The sequence below is a fragment of the Peromyscus maniculatus genome, chromosome 1 (genome assembly GCF_049852395.1).
Source record: "Peromyscus maniculatus bairdii isolate BWxNUB_F1_BW_parent chromosome 1, HU_Pman_BW_mat_3.1, whole genome shotgun sequence".
Taxonomy (NCBI): Eukaryota; Metazoa; Chordata; class Mammalia; order Rodentia; family Cricetidae; genus Peromyscus; species Peromyscus maniculatus.
The window spans coordinates 79,230,051-79,242,050 of record NC_134852.1 but is presented as its reverse complement, the minus strand read 5'-3'; the positions used below and the strand labels follow the sequence as shown (position 1 = coordinate 79,242,050).

Here is a 12,000-nt window from a genome sequence, read left to right as displayed (position 1 = left end):
TTATTGGGGGGGGGGCATGCAAGCGCAATGGCACACGTGTGGAGCTCACAGGACAGCTTGCAGAGATCAGTTCAGTCCTTCTACTGCACTGGGTTCCCTTTACCAGGTGAGCTATCTTGCTGGTCCCAGCAGCTTTTTTTTTTTAATCTCTACTCTCAAAAAAAAAAAATTAAACTTTACAAATATAAAAGATGCACGGCTGAGGGTGGTGGTGGACCGAGAGTACTTTAAAGGCCGTAAGACACGACTCTGCCTGGGTTTGTAGGGGGCGTGTGCGCATCCCTTCCGAAGACTTTTAATTCTCTGACTTGCTCACTGAACAACGGAACAAGCTATATCCTAAACCGTAGCACCCCGCAGCCCGGTGATCTCTAAAGCCTGAAGCATCCACATTTTCTTGCAAGCATCTCCTAAGGAGCCACACCAGCAAGGAAAAGCTGGGGAGTGTGTGTGTGTGTGGGGGGGGGGGGGGGTCGGTTCTCCTCTGAACACCTTCTTCAGTCAGAGGCGGCTGAATTTCCCATGCGGCCGCTAGATGGCGACGGCGCATTGGTGAGATGGACAAAGTGCACAGTGGACACATCTCAGACCCTGACAGAAACTAACAAAAGAAAGGCTTAAGGGCGAAGCTATGACCAACAGAACTGGGAAGCGGAAGAGGAGCTGAGCGGAGGTGGCCACACTTACAGGACAGAAACGAAATGATAGCACTCAGAAGGGTCTAACATTTTTGGTTTGGAGTTTTTGTTGTTGTTATTGTTTTGTTGTTGTTTGTTTGAGACAAGTTCTCACTATGTAGCATCGCCTGGACCAGGCTGGCCTCAAACTCAAATGCACCTGCCCCTGCCTCTGCCTCCCAAGTGTCGGGATTAAAGGCCTGCGCCACCAGGCTTGGATGGAGTTAACATTTTTTAATTCCGTGTATTTATTTGTGTCGGGGTTGGGGCAGGGGAACGCTGCAGGGCGTCGTGGAAGTGGGAAGGCCACATCTGAGAGCTGGTTCTCCCCTGCAATCACGCGTCTCATGCAGCAAGCTCTGGTCTCCAGGCTTGACGGCAAATGCCATCTCGTCAGCCTGACATAAGTAGTTTACAAGCAGGACTCAGCTTTATGAAGCACCTAGGCAAAGAAAAAACTTCTTACGGCACACATGTTTACCATGCCAGGCTCCACACAATTAAGGGTGGAAAACAGGGAGTTCGCCCTACATTGCCAGCGCTATCAAGGAGAACCTCTGCTTGAGGACAGCCCATCTTTAGGACAGAAGAGGCTCAAGGAGATGCCAGGTTCATCTACAAGCACTCGACGAGACTACTGACTCGCTTAACTTAATGGATAAAAATACACGGGGAGTCCTAGTACAGTTATCATTTCGCAGATGAGCTGCGGCTGAAGAACGGAGACTCAAACCATGCTCTCTCTCTCTCTGACGTCTCTGTCATTTAAATCGTGACCGTCAGGAACACGACACAAGGTATCACTATCAATGAGCCCAGCAGTGTGGGAGCTCAGAGGGAGGAAGGGAGCATTAAGCTCTCCACAGCTAAGGGAAATGGTAGACATCCTCAGGGAAGAAGAAAGCAGAGTTAGAAAATAACCATCTCTTAAAATCCTAGAAAGTCCTGGGGGCTGGGAGGAGTCCACTGGCATTGTAGGCTGAACCAACTTTACAGTACTAACACTCACAACTTGACGGACACATACCCCCCCAAAAAAAACTAATGCAAACTAAAAACCACATTTCCTCCCCAAGTTTTCCTGAATTTAGTTTTCTAAATATATTAGAAAATGATCTTATTTTGCTGTTTAGTGAGACAAGGAGAAATTTTCTTTCACAATCATTTTGAGTCTCCACATATTTGTTAAAACTCAAGAAACATTAAGCAGCATGTGTTCTATCAAAGAAATGATGGACAGCTAAAAATAATCCAGACCCAGAAGACATCTTGGTCATTCAGAGTCTCACTTTCCAATGTCCAGTGAGGGGACAGGGCAGAAGAATGAAGTGGAGACCACACCAGGCTACAGACACAGCAAAAGCAGGGTTGGAGGAACACCACAGCTTGCTCACGCAGATGCTCAGGCAGTGTTGAGGGATTCTGGGAATCGCTCTGGGGGCAGACAGCAGTCTTGCTAAGAATCTATTACAGCCTAACACGGGTGGCCTTGGACTTCCCGTTAAGACTGGGGACTCAGCTGTGGCACATAGTAAGGACCTAGGGCTGGCAAGTCCGTGAAGCCCAAGAGTCTTCACAGGACTGAGAACGGGCTCAAAGGCCAACTGAGTGTGTGTGTCCTCGCTACTCCAAGGGTTGAGATGCAGGTCCGGACTGGATGGAAGTGGAGCCAGAAATGGGCAAATCTGCGTGATTTTAAGGGACTCAGTGAGGTCAGGAGGAAACATTCAATTAAGCAGTCTCTTCAGAAAAAAGGCAGGCCATAGAGCTGAGGTTAACTAGCGTTTCCGTCCTGAGCCAATCTCGGTGCTTGAAAAGCTCACATTAGAAGAAGCGTTGAAAATACAGCATCCAGCTGAGAAAGGCCACTCATGACAAAGTAAGTTTCTGGGATTCAACTATCCTAGGCAGTGGCTAAACATACACCATGAACCCATTAACTCCCAGAAATGGACTACAGAGCCATCAACGGGGGCTTTCGGCCCCAAGTCTGGGAGCCTGTGTATTACTTCAGAACAATGAAGTCCAGGGAAAAGTAGTGGAGAGAATAAGCACCATGTGACATAAATGAACATGGGCACAACTGATGAGGACTTCACTGTCTAAATATAGTGGACAGCTAGTGACTCAGAATGCTCTGGTCAGACTCCCCGTCAACCAGATGGACAGATGTCACCTGGAATCCCTTCAGGTGCTTCCTGTATTTTTCAGTGGGTTATCAAAGGTTATTAGATAATTCAAATTAGAAGAAAATTCCTGTATATTAACTCATTGCTACCTCATTACCATCAGGCTTCTGTGCCTTAAAGTGGCTTAAACTGGTAATGCCTCATTCACTCAGTCAGAAACACTCCCAATAATCAATGTATAGACAGGCAAAAGCAGACATGCCAAATACCTCAGGGACTTCCAAGTTCTGGCCTATACAATATTTCCGCTTTACTATCATGAAACGTATCTGCTACACGTGTGCAAAGATTAACTTTAAAAAACGACATTCTAGAGCCCGCTTAAAGAAAGTACCATGTATAAAAAGAAACTAGCAAGTGTAAGCATACAGAAGCCCAACAGCTATGAACCATAGTCGGTTCAAGCCAGATGGATGAGTGCACACATGCACATCTGGACACACATGCACAATTGTGAGTAACTGGTATTTGGTAACTCTTGTAGTGAGATGTGAAGTCAAGAATAAAGTTTTAAGTTTCCAGATCCCACTACAACCAGGAATTTTCTGCTATAATGATAAACTACTTTCTAAAATCCTTAAAAAAAACAAAAAAACAAACAAACAAAAAAAAAACCTTCTAGCCCAAGTGTGGTGGCACAGGCCTATGAATGATCCTAGTACTCGGGACGCTGAGGCAGGAGGGCTATACAGCAAGACCATCTCTAGGAAAACAAAACCAAGTAAACAATCTCTGGTTCTTGCAAAAAGCCATTTCTGTCATTCCATTGCAGAGTAAACAATCTGAGACTGGCGTGTCCTTCTCCATGCAATCCACGCTTCCATCACGGTCACGTTCTCCCCCCGTAGCTGGCCACCAGATGCTCCAAATGAGAAACTCTAAGTGTCAAGAACATCGGGAAGCATAGGAGGGATGGTCCTAAGCTCGGGAACACATCCCATACCAGCAGGAACCAAGTTGAGGCTAAATATAAAACCGGAGAGCAGCATCATTATCCTGTGGAAGTTACTGTAGCCCCAGCTGTTCATCCTTCATCACAGAGGACTACACTTTCTGTTACATTCGAGTCAAGTCTGAATAGCAGTCCGGGAGCTTATCAATCCTTACAGTCTGTGACCCAAAGGAAAGAAAAATCTAAGCCTTTCTTACTAGCTTCTTAGTTCTTTAAACAAGCATGGCAATAATTTCTATGGTTCAATTTATACTCTGAAAAACTAATGGTAGAATTCATCACAGCATCAGTGTTTCTAACCTAGAGACAGAGCCTTGTTGAGTACTCAGTGTGTATTTAAGGAAGAAGGTGGATGAATTCTCAACAAGACATACCAACCTCAGGACTCTGAAATCCATCATGTGAATAATTCTAAGTGAAACCGGCATAAATGACAAGGAAATCTGCAGAAATGTAAAACATGGGTCCAAATCACTGAAAACACACATCTTCAAAAAATCCAAAGTCACCGAACCCAAAGATACTAATATTTTAGTCAGATAATTCCAAACACATTAACAAAAGAAATGAACTTCATCGTGCCAAGGCTGTTTTTAAAGATCTTTTGTTTATTTAATTTTTTTACAAATCCATGTCATCTCTGAACAAATCAGATCCATGGGGTGAGGGAACTGAGATGGGGCATATGTACACATTTTAATTACAAACTTTGCAAATATCAGACCAGCTATGTTCTTCCCAATGTCCACAGATCTCAGCATCACAAAACACCAGGACTACATCCATCCCAAATTTAAGCCAAGTCAAACATCTTTATAAGGAACTGGAAAACTTTCTCTTGCTGACCTGGGGCCAAACACTATTTACAGGAGGCTCAGAGTGCATCGTCCATTATATAGCCTGTTATCTTTCAGGTGTTTCCTGCAGAACATCTCAGATGGAGAAGTCAACAACCATAGCTACAGCATGTGTGTTGAATATTATATGCTTAGTACAACTCAAAGAGAGCTCGTTTCTGAGGCTAGAGAGCACCTGTCATACGGTGGCTAAGAAAAGCAGTTCAAAGCAAGCTGGCCTCCGGGCACAAATACCTCTTCTATGAACTGGAGTTGAGTTTTAAATGAGTTTTCAAAACAAATCAGAGAAAATCACAACCCAGAGAAAAACTGGTTTTGTGTGCTTTATGATTGGAAAAAAAAAATCTTTTAAGGTATTATTGCCTGTTCATCTCATTCTGACCACTCATACTTTTAAAAAAAAAGTCCATTTTTAAATCACAAAAAGATCTGAAATTCTGAACACTTCCTAATGATTATCTCAAAGCTGTGTCAGCAATGTATACATGGAGAGCCTCTGAAACTGGTCCCGCCTTTCTAGAAATTTGAATCATGCCAAGCAACATTTATGAAAATACCTGTGACTAATTTTTATTTTGTTTTGATTTTGAGACAGAGTTTCACTATGTAGTACAGGCTGCCCTCAAACTGGTGATCTTCCTGCCTCAGTCTCCTAAGTGCTAGGGTTACAGGTGCATGAGTACACCCTTTATACTATATGCACAGTGTTAACCACAACTGCCACACCAGTGTTACAAAGACGCCTGATTAGATAGACAGATACCATATGCTATGGTCTATGGTGAAATTCCAATATGAAGGAGCCTGCCACAGGGTAACAACATGTAGCACTGGTTGCCCACCATACTAGCCAAGCCTACAGAGATGTTTTAAAGAGCCTTTAAAATGCACCCCATAGTGGATTTGAACAGGGTGCTGCACGCTAGGTCTGGAGGGGGGCGGGGATGTGCTGATTTTTCAAGTAACTTCTTTTCATGTAAATTCATGGAAAGTACCCCAAAGACAAAATCAAGGAAAGTCCTTTCTCTGTTGGTGAATTCGGTACCTAGTACTAGTTCGGTTTTCCTACTGTAGGTTCCCACTAATCAGTGGCTAGATTCAGTTCCTGGAAGCACATTCTTACAACCCAAATGAAACCAGATTAAAGGAAACAAAAGTATCTCAAGGGCTCCGGGGAAAAGGAAAGAAGGAAGGGAGAGAGGGAGGGAGAGAGGGAGGGAGGGAGGGAAAATGATACAGTTGATGCTCATTACTGACCTACCTTGCAACAGTAACAAGGGCAGGAAATATTTTCACCAGAAAATAACTTTGAGAGAAAAGCTAAAACCCAATGCAAACATTAATTTCTATGTCTGTTCCTATAGAAAAGGCAAAGCACATTTAGATAAAGGCACAACAGTTTAAAAAAAAAACCCTTTGATTGTACTCTTAAATTTTTTGTTCTAAGGAATTTTAATTTTTCATTTAATTTTTTAAGGCAATAGACTCCTAAACAACTGTAGCCAACCAAGATCCATCTACTCAGATTGTGGAGTATTTAAGAAATAACATTTTTAAATAAAAAAAAAAAAAAAGCAGTTCTTCCTCTGCCATCACTGCTACTTGTAGTTAATACGGGGGAGATGAACTTCCTTTCCTGCTCAAAACAATGTATTTATTTCTTTGTTGGAAGACTGTAGACACAAACAGGCCCCTTGCCTGGGCTCCTAACCCCTACAGACCGTCAACTTAGATTGGGTTTGAGGATTTCTACTGTCAAAAAAAAAAAAAAAAAATCACACTATCATTAGCATACGCGTGCTGTTTTAAATTCCATCTCTCAATTCCCAAGCTAAGAACGAGATTCTTTTTTTCTCTGTTTGTCCATTTCTTGCCTGGCATCCGATCCCTGCTGTTACAGCTTCATTATCAATTTGTCGTCTTGCACTAATTCATGGATCTTAAAAGCTCACGAATTTAGAAAAGAAACAACAACAACAACAAAAAAAAAAAAAAAACCAACACCAACCTGCATTAATGTTTACTGAATAATCTTAGTCAAATTTTATGTCCTAGGTGGCACAATGTATTCTTCTCAATCTTGGCAATTAAAACAAAAACAAAAACAAAAACAAAAAGGGATTCAGATGGTATCACATACCCTGAGACAACTATGTTCAAACACACGACTCAATGTTTTTAAGTATATTCAAAGTTGTATAACCTTCACTGAAAACTGAGGTTAGAACATTTTCATCACTCCCCAAAACACTCCTGTACCCTTTAACAGTCACTCCCAGCTTGCCCTCCCCAGCACGGGGAGATCAATTCCCCTGTCTCTATGGATTGGCTGAACATTTCATATAAATGGGAGCATAGGAGATTTGGTGTTTTATAACTGACTTCTTTCTCTAATTTGTAATATTTTAAAGGCCTCCCTACTCAACCCTGGCATATTGCAGAGAGCTGTTCTTTTCTAATCCTTTAGACAATTCAAACATACAACCTTTAAACTTCAAGCCCTGAACCCCCCCCCCGGGGGGGGGGTTGCCCCTCCACCAAGTACAGTGGACTTGCTATTTCCTTGCAGAAAAACCTAAACTGTAATTTGCTATTTAGGTTCTTTCAAAAGTTCTTATTCTGGGTTCTCCTTCCGGCGGGTAATAAAACACTAACTCCTCTAAACACCCACATTTCACATACCTCCGCTCCTCTGACAATAGGATGTTACCGTGCCCCTCCGCAGAAAGAGGACTAAATCCTTTTTAGGAGAGGGCCACAGGAACTCTAAAGTGCATGTTGATTTTCAAAACAGAAAACAGTCCTAGAGTATCTATCTGGCGTGCCACTCATCACTCCTAAACTCCCTTGTTTAGAAGCTCAGCTCAGCTCCTGCTACAAGGCAAACATGTCTGCAAGGCTGCCTTCACGTCAAGCAACTTCCACAGCCCCAAGTTCAAGATGAAAACACCCCACTGCTGTCACACTCCCAAAGAGCTACCAATCCCTAAACCTAATACCAGCAAGTGAACCTGCATGGTTCCAAGACTATCTGGGCTGGGACCCAGGGACTTACTCCCCAGTTAAGTGGTCTAGCACCTTTCAGACTAAAACTCAACGGGTGTTCTATGTTACCCATAGCCCTTCAACTGTTTGTTAAGAGGAAGGAAGGGCAGACAGACTTGAGTCGGGACTTCAGCAGGCCCTAACCAGGATTCCGGGTACTTTCTAGCCAACCATTACATTTTAAAGAAGCCCCAGGAAGAGCTTGGTCATCACGGGATTAAAAACAACACACATTAAAATACCCTTCTCCTGCCGTCCTTGTTCTGGACAAAGACTATTCTTCATGAAGACCCAGTCCCAACCTGTTTCAGACAGCCCGAGAAGCAAGGCCATCTCGGCTACTTTGCATTTCAGAACTTGTACTATTAAATAACAAAAGTAGATAAAGTACACAGTTCAATAGGATGCCATAGTAAAATGGCACTCATTCCTAGAGTCTTCTAAACCATATTTAGTCCTTAAGGGCTAGAAATCCTCCCTGCCCCCCAAACACCATCTAAACGCCTAGTAGAAGGGAGCCAGAAGCCTTTCGCCCAATCCAGTGTGCTCAAAGTTTGGAAAACAAAGGACAGGAGAGCCCAGATTTGTGGGTCGGCCCCAGTCTGCGCAGTAGACTCCAGGCAGTAAACAGCTATAGTTCCAAAAAGTTCTGCTCGTACTCCATCGTGGACATTTCTTAAAAAAGGTTCAAGAGTTTGTTTATAGAAACTGCCTTTGTTAACTACCCCAGTAGTGGGGCCGCACGCCCCGCGCAGCCTCCATCGGTCCCGTCCCCCCCCCCTCCGCCACCCCCCCCCCGCCCCGCGCGCGCGCTAACTCAAGGCTCAACCGTGATTTTTCGAAGTTAATAGGCACCACCTGCATACATTCTGCAACCATTACTCATCCGCACTCCCTCACCTCCCCAGCTTAAACTTTTAATCGTGTTCAAAATTACTGTACCATCTCAAAAGTACCAGTATGCCACACTGTTTTTCTCGAGAACAAACCCCCTCCTCCCCCTGCCTCCTCCTGCCACTGTGGAGAGTTCTCCCTCCCAGAGACACCCCTCCGCACTCCTACCCGACACCACCAAAACAAAAGCTATCAGATTGCAAGCGATAGCGAGCCTGGAGCGATACTGCTTATTAAGTATGTACAAAGGAAGTGCGGGGCGGGCGGGGGGGGGGGGGTTGGCAGTGCAACACGACTCTGGCCACAACAAAACCAAGGCCAGGGCTCCGAGCTCGCAAAACAAAACAAGCACCCCTCTACTACCACACTGCAGATCCTGACGCTTCCCAAACCACCGCACACGACACCTCTCCCCCGGGCCGGGAGTCCCAGGTGTCCCCTCGTGGTCGTGTGACTGTGGATGCACCTAAACCCGCGCTGAGAGCACATGTGTGGAAAAGCACGTCCTCGGCTCTGCGCATGGGTCGATGCCCCTACCACGTCTGTCTTAGACGCTTTTCGGAAGAGGTGTCCAGGGATGGGTAGAAACTGAGAGACTGCCCAAGGACCCTCTAAGTTGGGGATCCAAGCCTCCCACCCCCAAAGCAGGAGTCTGAAGAAGGTCCCAAGCTCACACTTCCCCAGGGAAAGTCCGGAAGTACACCCTGAACCCCAGAGCCACATCGGACAACCCCGAGTCACCAAGCCATGGGGGAAGAGTGTACTAGACGCCCACTGGCTCATAAGATGCGAAAGGCCAAGAACCCGAGGAGCCTGATGGGCCAAACAAGTTGGGCGACAGGAGGCCGCGCCGTGATGTTTGGAAACGTGTCCTGGGGCCGCGAGGCCTCCCCACCCCGCACCTCCACCTCAAGGACAACTTGCACCCCGTGGGGCAGGAGGCTCCCGCTCGCCGCCCCGGTACACACGATCTACCCCAGCCGCCACCCGTGAAGCCTCCAAAGGTGCTGTCACCGTGGTGCGCTGCGCGGGATGGGCGCTGGGTGCGGAGAGGCCCGCGCGCAGGGGTGGGGAGAGGCGAGGGTGGCGGGCGGGCGTGGGGGGGGGGGGACCCAGGCCCACCCAGACACCAACTTCCCCACCAAGTGCCCACGCGTGGGCTGCCCCCGAAGCGCCGGGGAGCAAGTGCTGCCCACCCACCAGGCCACGCGCGGGACAGCGCTCCCGGGACAGCGAAAGAGAAAGCCCCGAGGCCCTTCCCGCGCGCGGATGCGCTGAGAGCCAGGGCCGGGGGGGGGCTCCCGAGCCAGGAGCCCGGGCCCCGCTCCTCTCCGGCCTTCCGGGAGAGCCCCACCCTCCGCTCCCGAGCCCCGGAGTCCGACAGCTGCGCCCGTGGCAACTGGGTTTTCCCAAACAGGGCGCAGCCCCTCGGAGGAAAAGTTCCCGCAGTGGCCGCGGGCGGCGGGCAAAATACTCACTTTCTCCATTCGTTGGCCAGAGCGAGAGCGCGGCGGAGAGAAACACGAACCCCCACAGCGAGGTCGGGGACCCTCCTCCGGAGCCAGACTTCATTCCTTTTATTTGGGACGAAATTCCCTTTTCTCAAAAAAAAAATATTAAAAAAAAAACAAAAACAAAGAAAAAAGGAAAAGAAAAAGAAAATAGAACAAAAAGGAAAAGGGGAAAAAAAAGTCTCCAACTCAGTCCTCACTCTCGTCCAAAAACAAGAGCGCAGGCGACGATCCTCGGAGGGCGGCGTGGAAAGGGGAGGGTGGCGCGAGGCGGCCCCTCAGCGCCGGCAGCAGCGGCCCACGGCGCGGCGGAGTCGGGAAACCGGGGCGCGCCGGGGCGGGCTGTCGGCGTCGTCGGCCTCCATTTGCAAACCCAGAGATGCAGAAGAGGGGGAAAAACTGTACGGAAAGAGGAGCGAAGCCCAAATCGCCGCCGGCGAGGACAAACGCCCCCAGATGCCCGGAGGGAGCGACCGCCCAAGCCTCCGCGGCGGGAGAGCGCGACGCAGTTGGCGAGACTGGTCCGAAGTCCCGGGCGCGGGCGAGGCCGGCGAGGGGTAGATATGCGGAGTGGAAATGAATGAGCGGCTCCCCCTCCTCCGGCTCCTCCTCCTCCTCCTCCTCCTCCTCCTCCTCCTCCTCTGGGCTCCGCTCGCCGCCGCCTCCTCCCTCAGCGCCGCCGCCGCCACCGCCGCCGCCGCCGCGAGCTCCTTCCCAAATCCAGGACACACACAAAGCGGCGGCCGTGCAGCGCTCAGCGCTCCCGCCGCCCCGCGTCGGCCCCCGCCCGCCGCCGACTCCGTGCGCGGGGGCTCCGGCTCGCTGAAGGTCAAAGCCGAGCGCGCCGCGCGCCGTGGAGCTCTCGCAGGCGCGGGAGAGGCGTGGAGGGTCCGAGGAGCGGGGCCGAGGGTCTGCGAGCGCCAGGCGCGCCGGGACAGGCTCGCGGGCGGCTTCCCTGTCGCTCGCCTCTCTCGAGTTCGCCCGGTGCGCTCGCTCCTCCTCGGTCCCCCCCTCCCCCCTCTTTTTTTTTTTTTTTTTTTTTTTTCCGCTCAGCGGAGTTAATGCTGGTAAACAAGAGCCTCAGCCTCACCGCGCCGCCGCCGCCGCCGCCGCCACACACTGGGGGCTCAGCGCGCGCGCTCTCGGGGCCGCGCACACGTGCCCGCGCGCACACTCCAAGCGGCCACAGCCGCAGTCCCGGCGCGCCGAGGGCCGGGCCCCGACTCGGCAGGCGCCAAGAGCCGGAGTCCGGGATCGCAGGGACGTGCGGAGCGGAGCGCGGGCGTGGGGAGCCGGGCTAGGGAGGCACCGCCCCCCGCGCCTCCACCCGCGCTGGCCCCCGCGCGCACACACTGAGCCACGCGCGCGCCCACGCTTCCGCCCCCACCCGCACTGCGCCGGCCAACCCTGTACGCACCCTCCCCTCCCGCAGGACTCCAAAAAACAATGCCCTGGGCGCCGGTGGGACTCGGTGGCCCGGGAGGCAGCAGGGCGGGCGGGCGGGCGGGCGGGCAGGCGGGCTGCGGGCGCGGTGGGCGGGGAGTGCGGCCCCGAAGCTTCATTGAAAACAACAACAGCGCGGTTGGAGAGCGCGCCGGCCCGCTCTGTGAAAAAAAAGAAGCTTCATTGTTTCTTGCAGCTGTTGCAAAATAAATAAATAAGTGCATGCATGCGGCATTTTTTCGCAGCGTGGTGGAAAGCCCGGACGCGGCGGGAGGGGCACACCTGGGGGAAAGGGGACCCCCGAAGACTGCTACGCAGGGCACTTTCCACGCCAGGCTTGGGCACCCGTGGCGGGGCTCCCCGGGTGTTCCGGCGCTGGCGCGCAGTCGGGAAGCGGACAGGGCGCGGTCCGCGTGGCTCTTGTGGGAGCAC

At 50.0% G+C, this 12,000-nt stretch overlaps 1 protein-coding gene across 1 annotated transcript in view; it reads right to left on the bottom strand.

Moving 5' to 3' along the window:
- The window catches only part of Igf1r (insulin like growth factor 1 receptor), a 300,024-nt gene extending 289,791 nt beyond the window's left edge, over positions 1 to 10,233 (bottom strand). Inside the window, exon 1 of the mRNA XM_006984420.4 lies at positions 10,093 to 10,233. Coding sequence (XP_006984482.2) covers positions 10,093 to 10,186 — 94 coding nt within the window. The 5' untranslated portion in view covers positions 10,187 to 10,233. The remainder of the gene's footprint in view (positions 1 to 10,092) is intronic.
- Between the last annotated feature and the right edge of the window lie 1,767 nt (positions 10,234 to 12,000).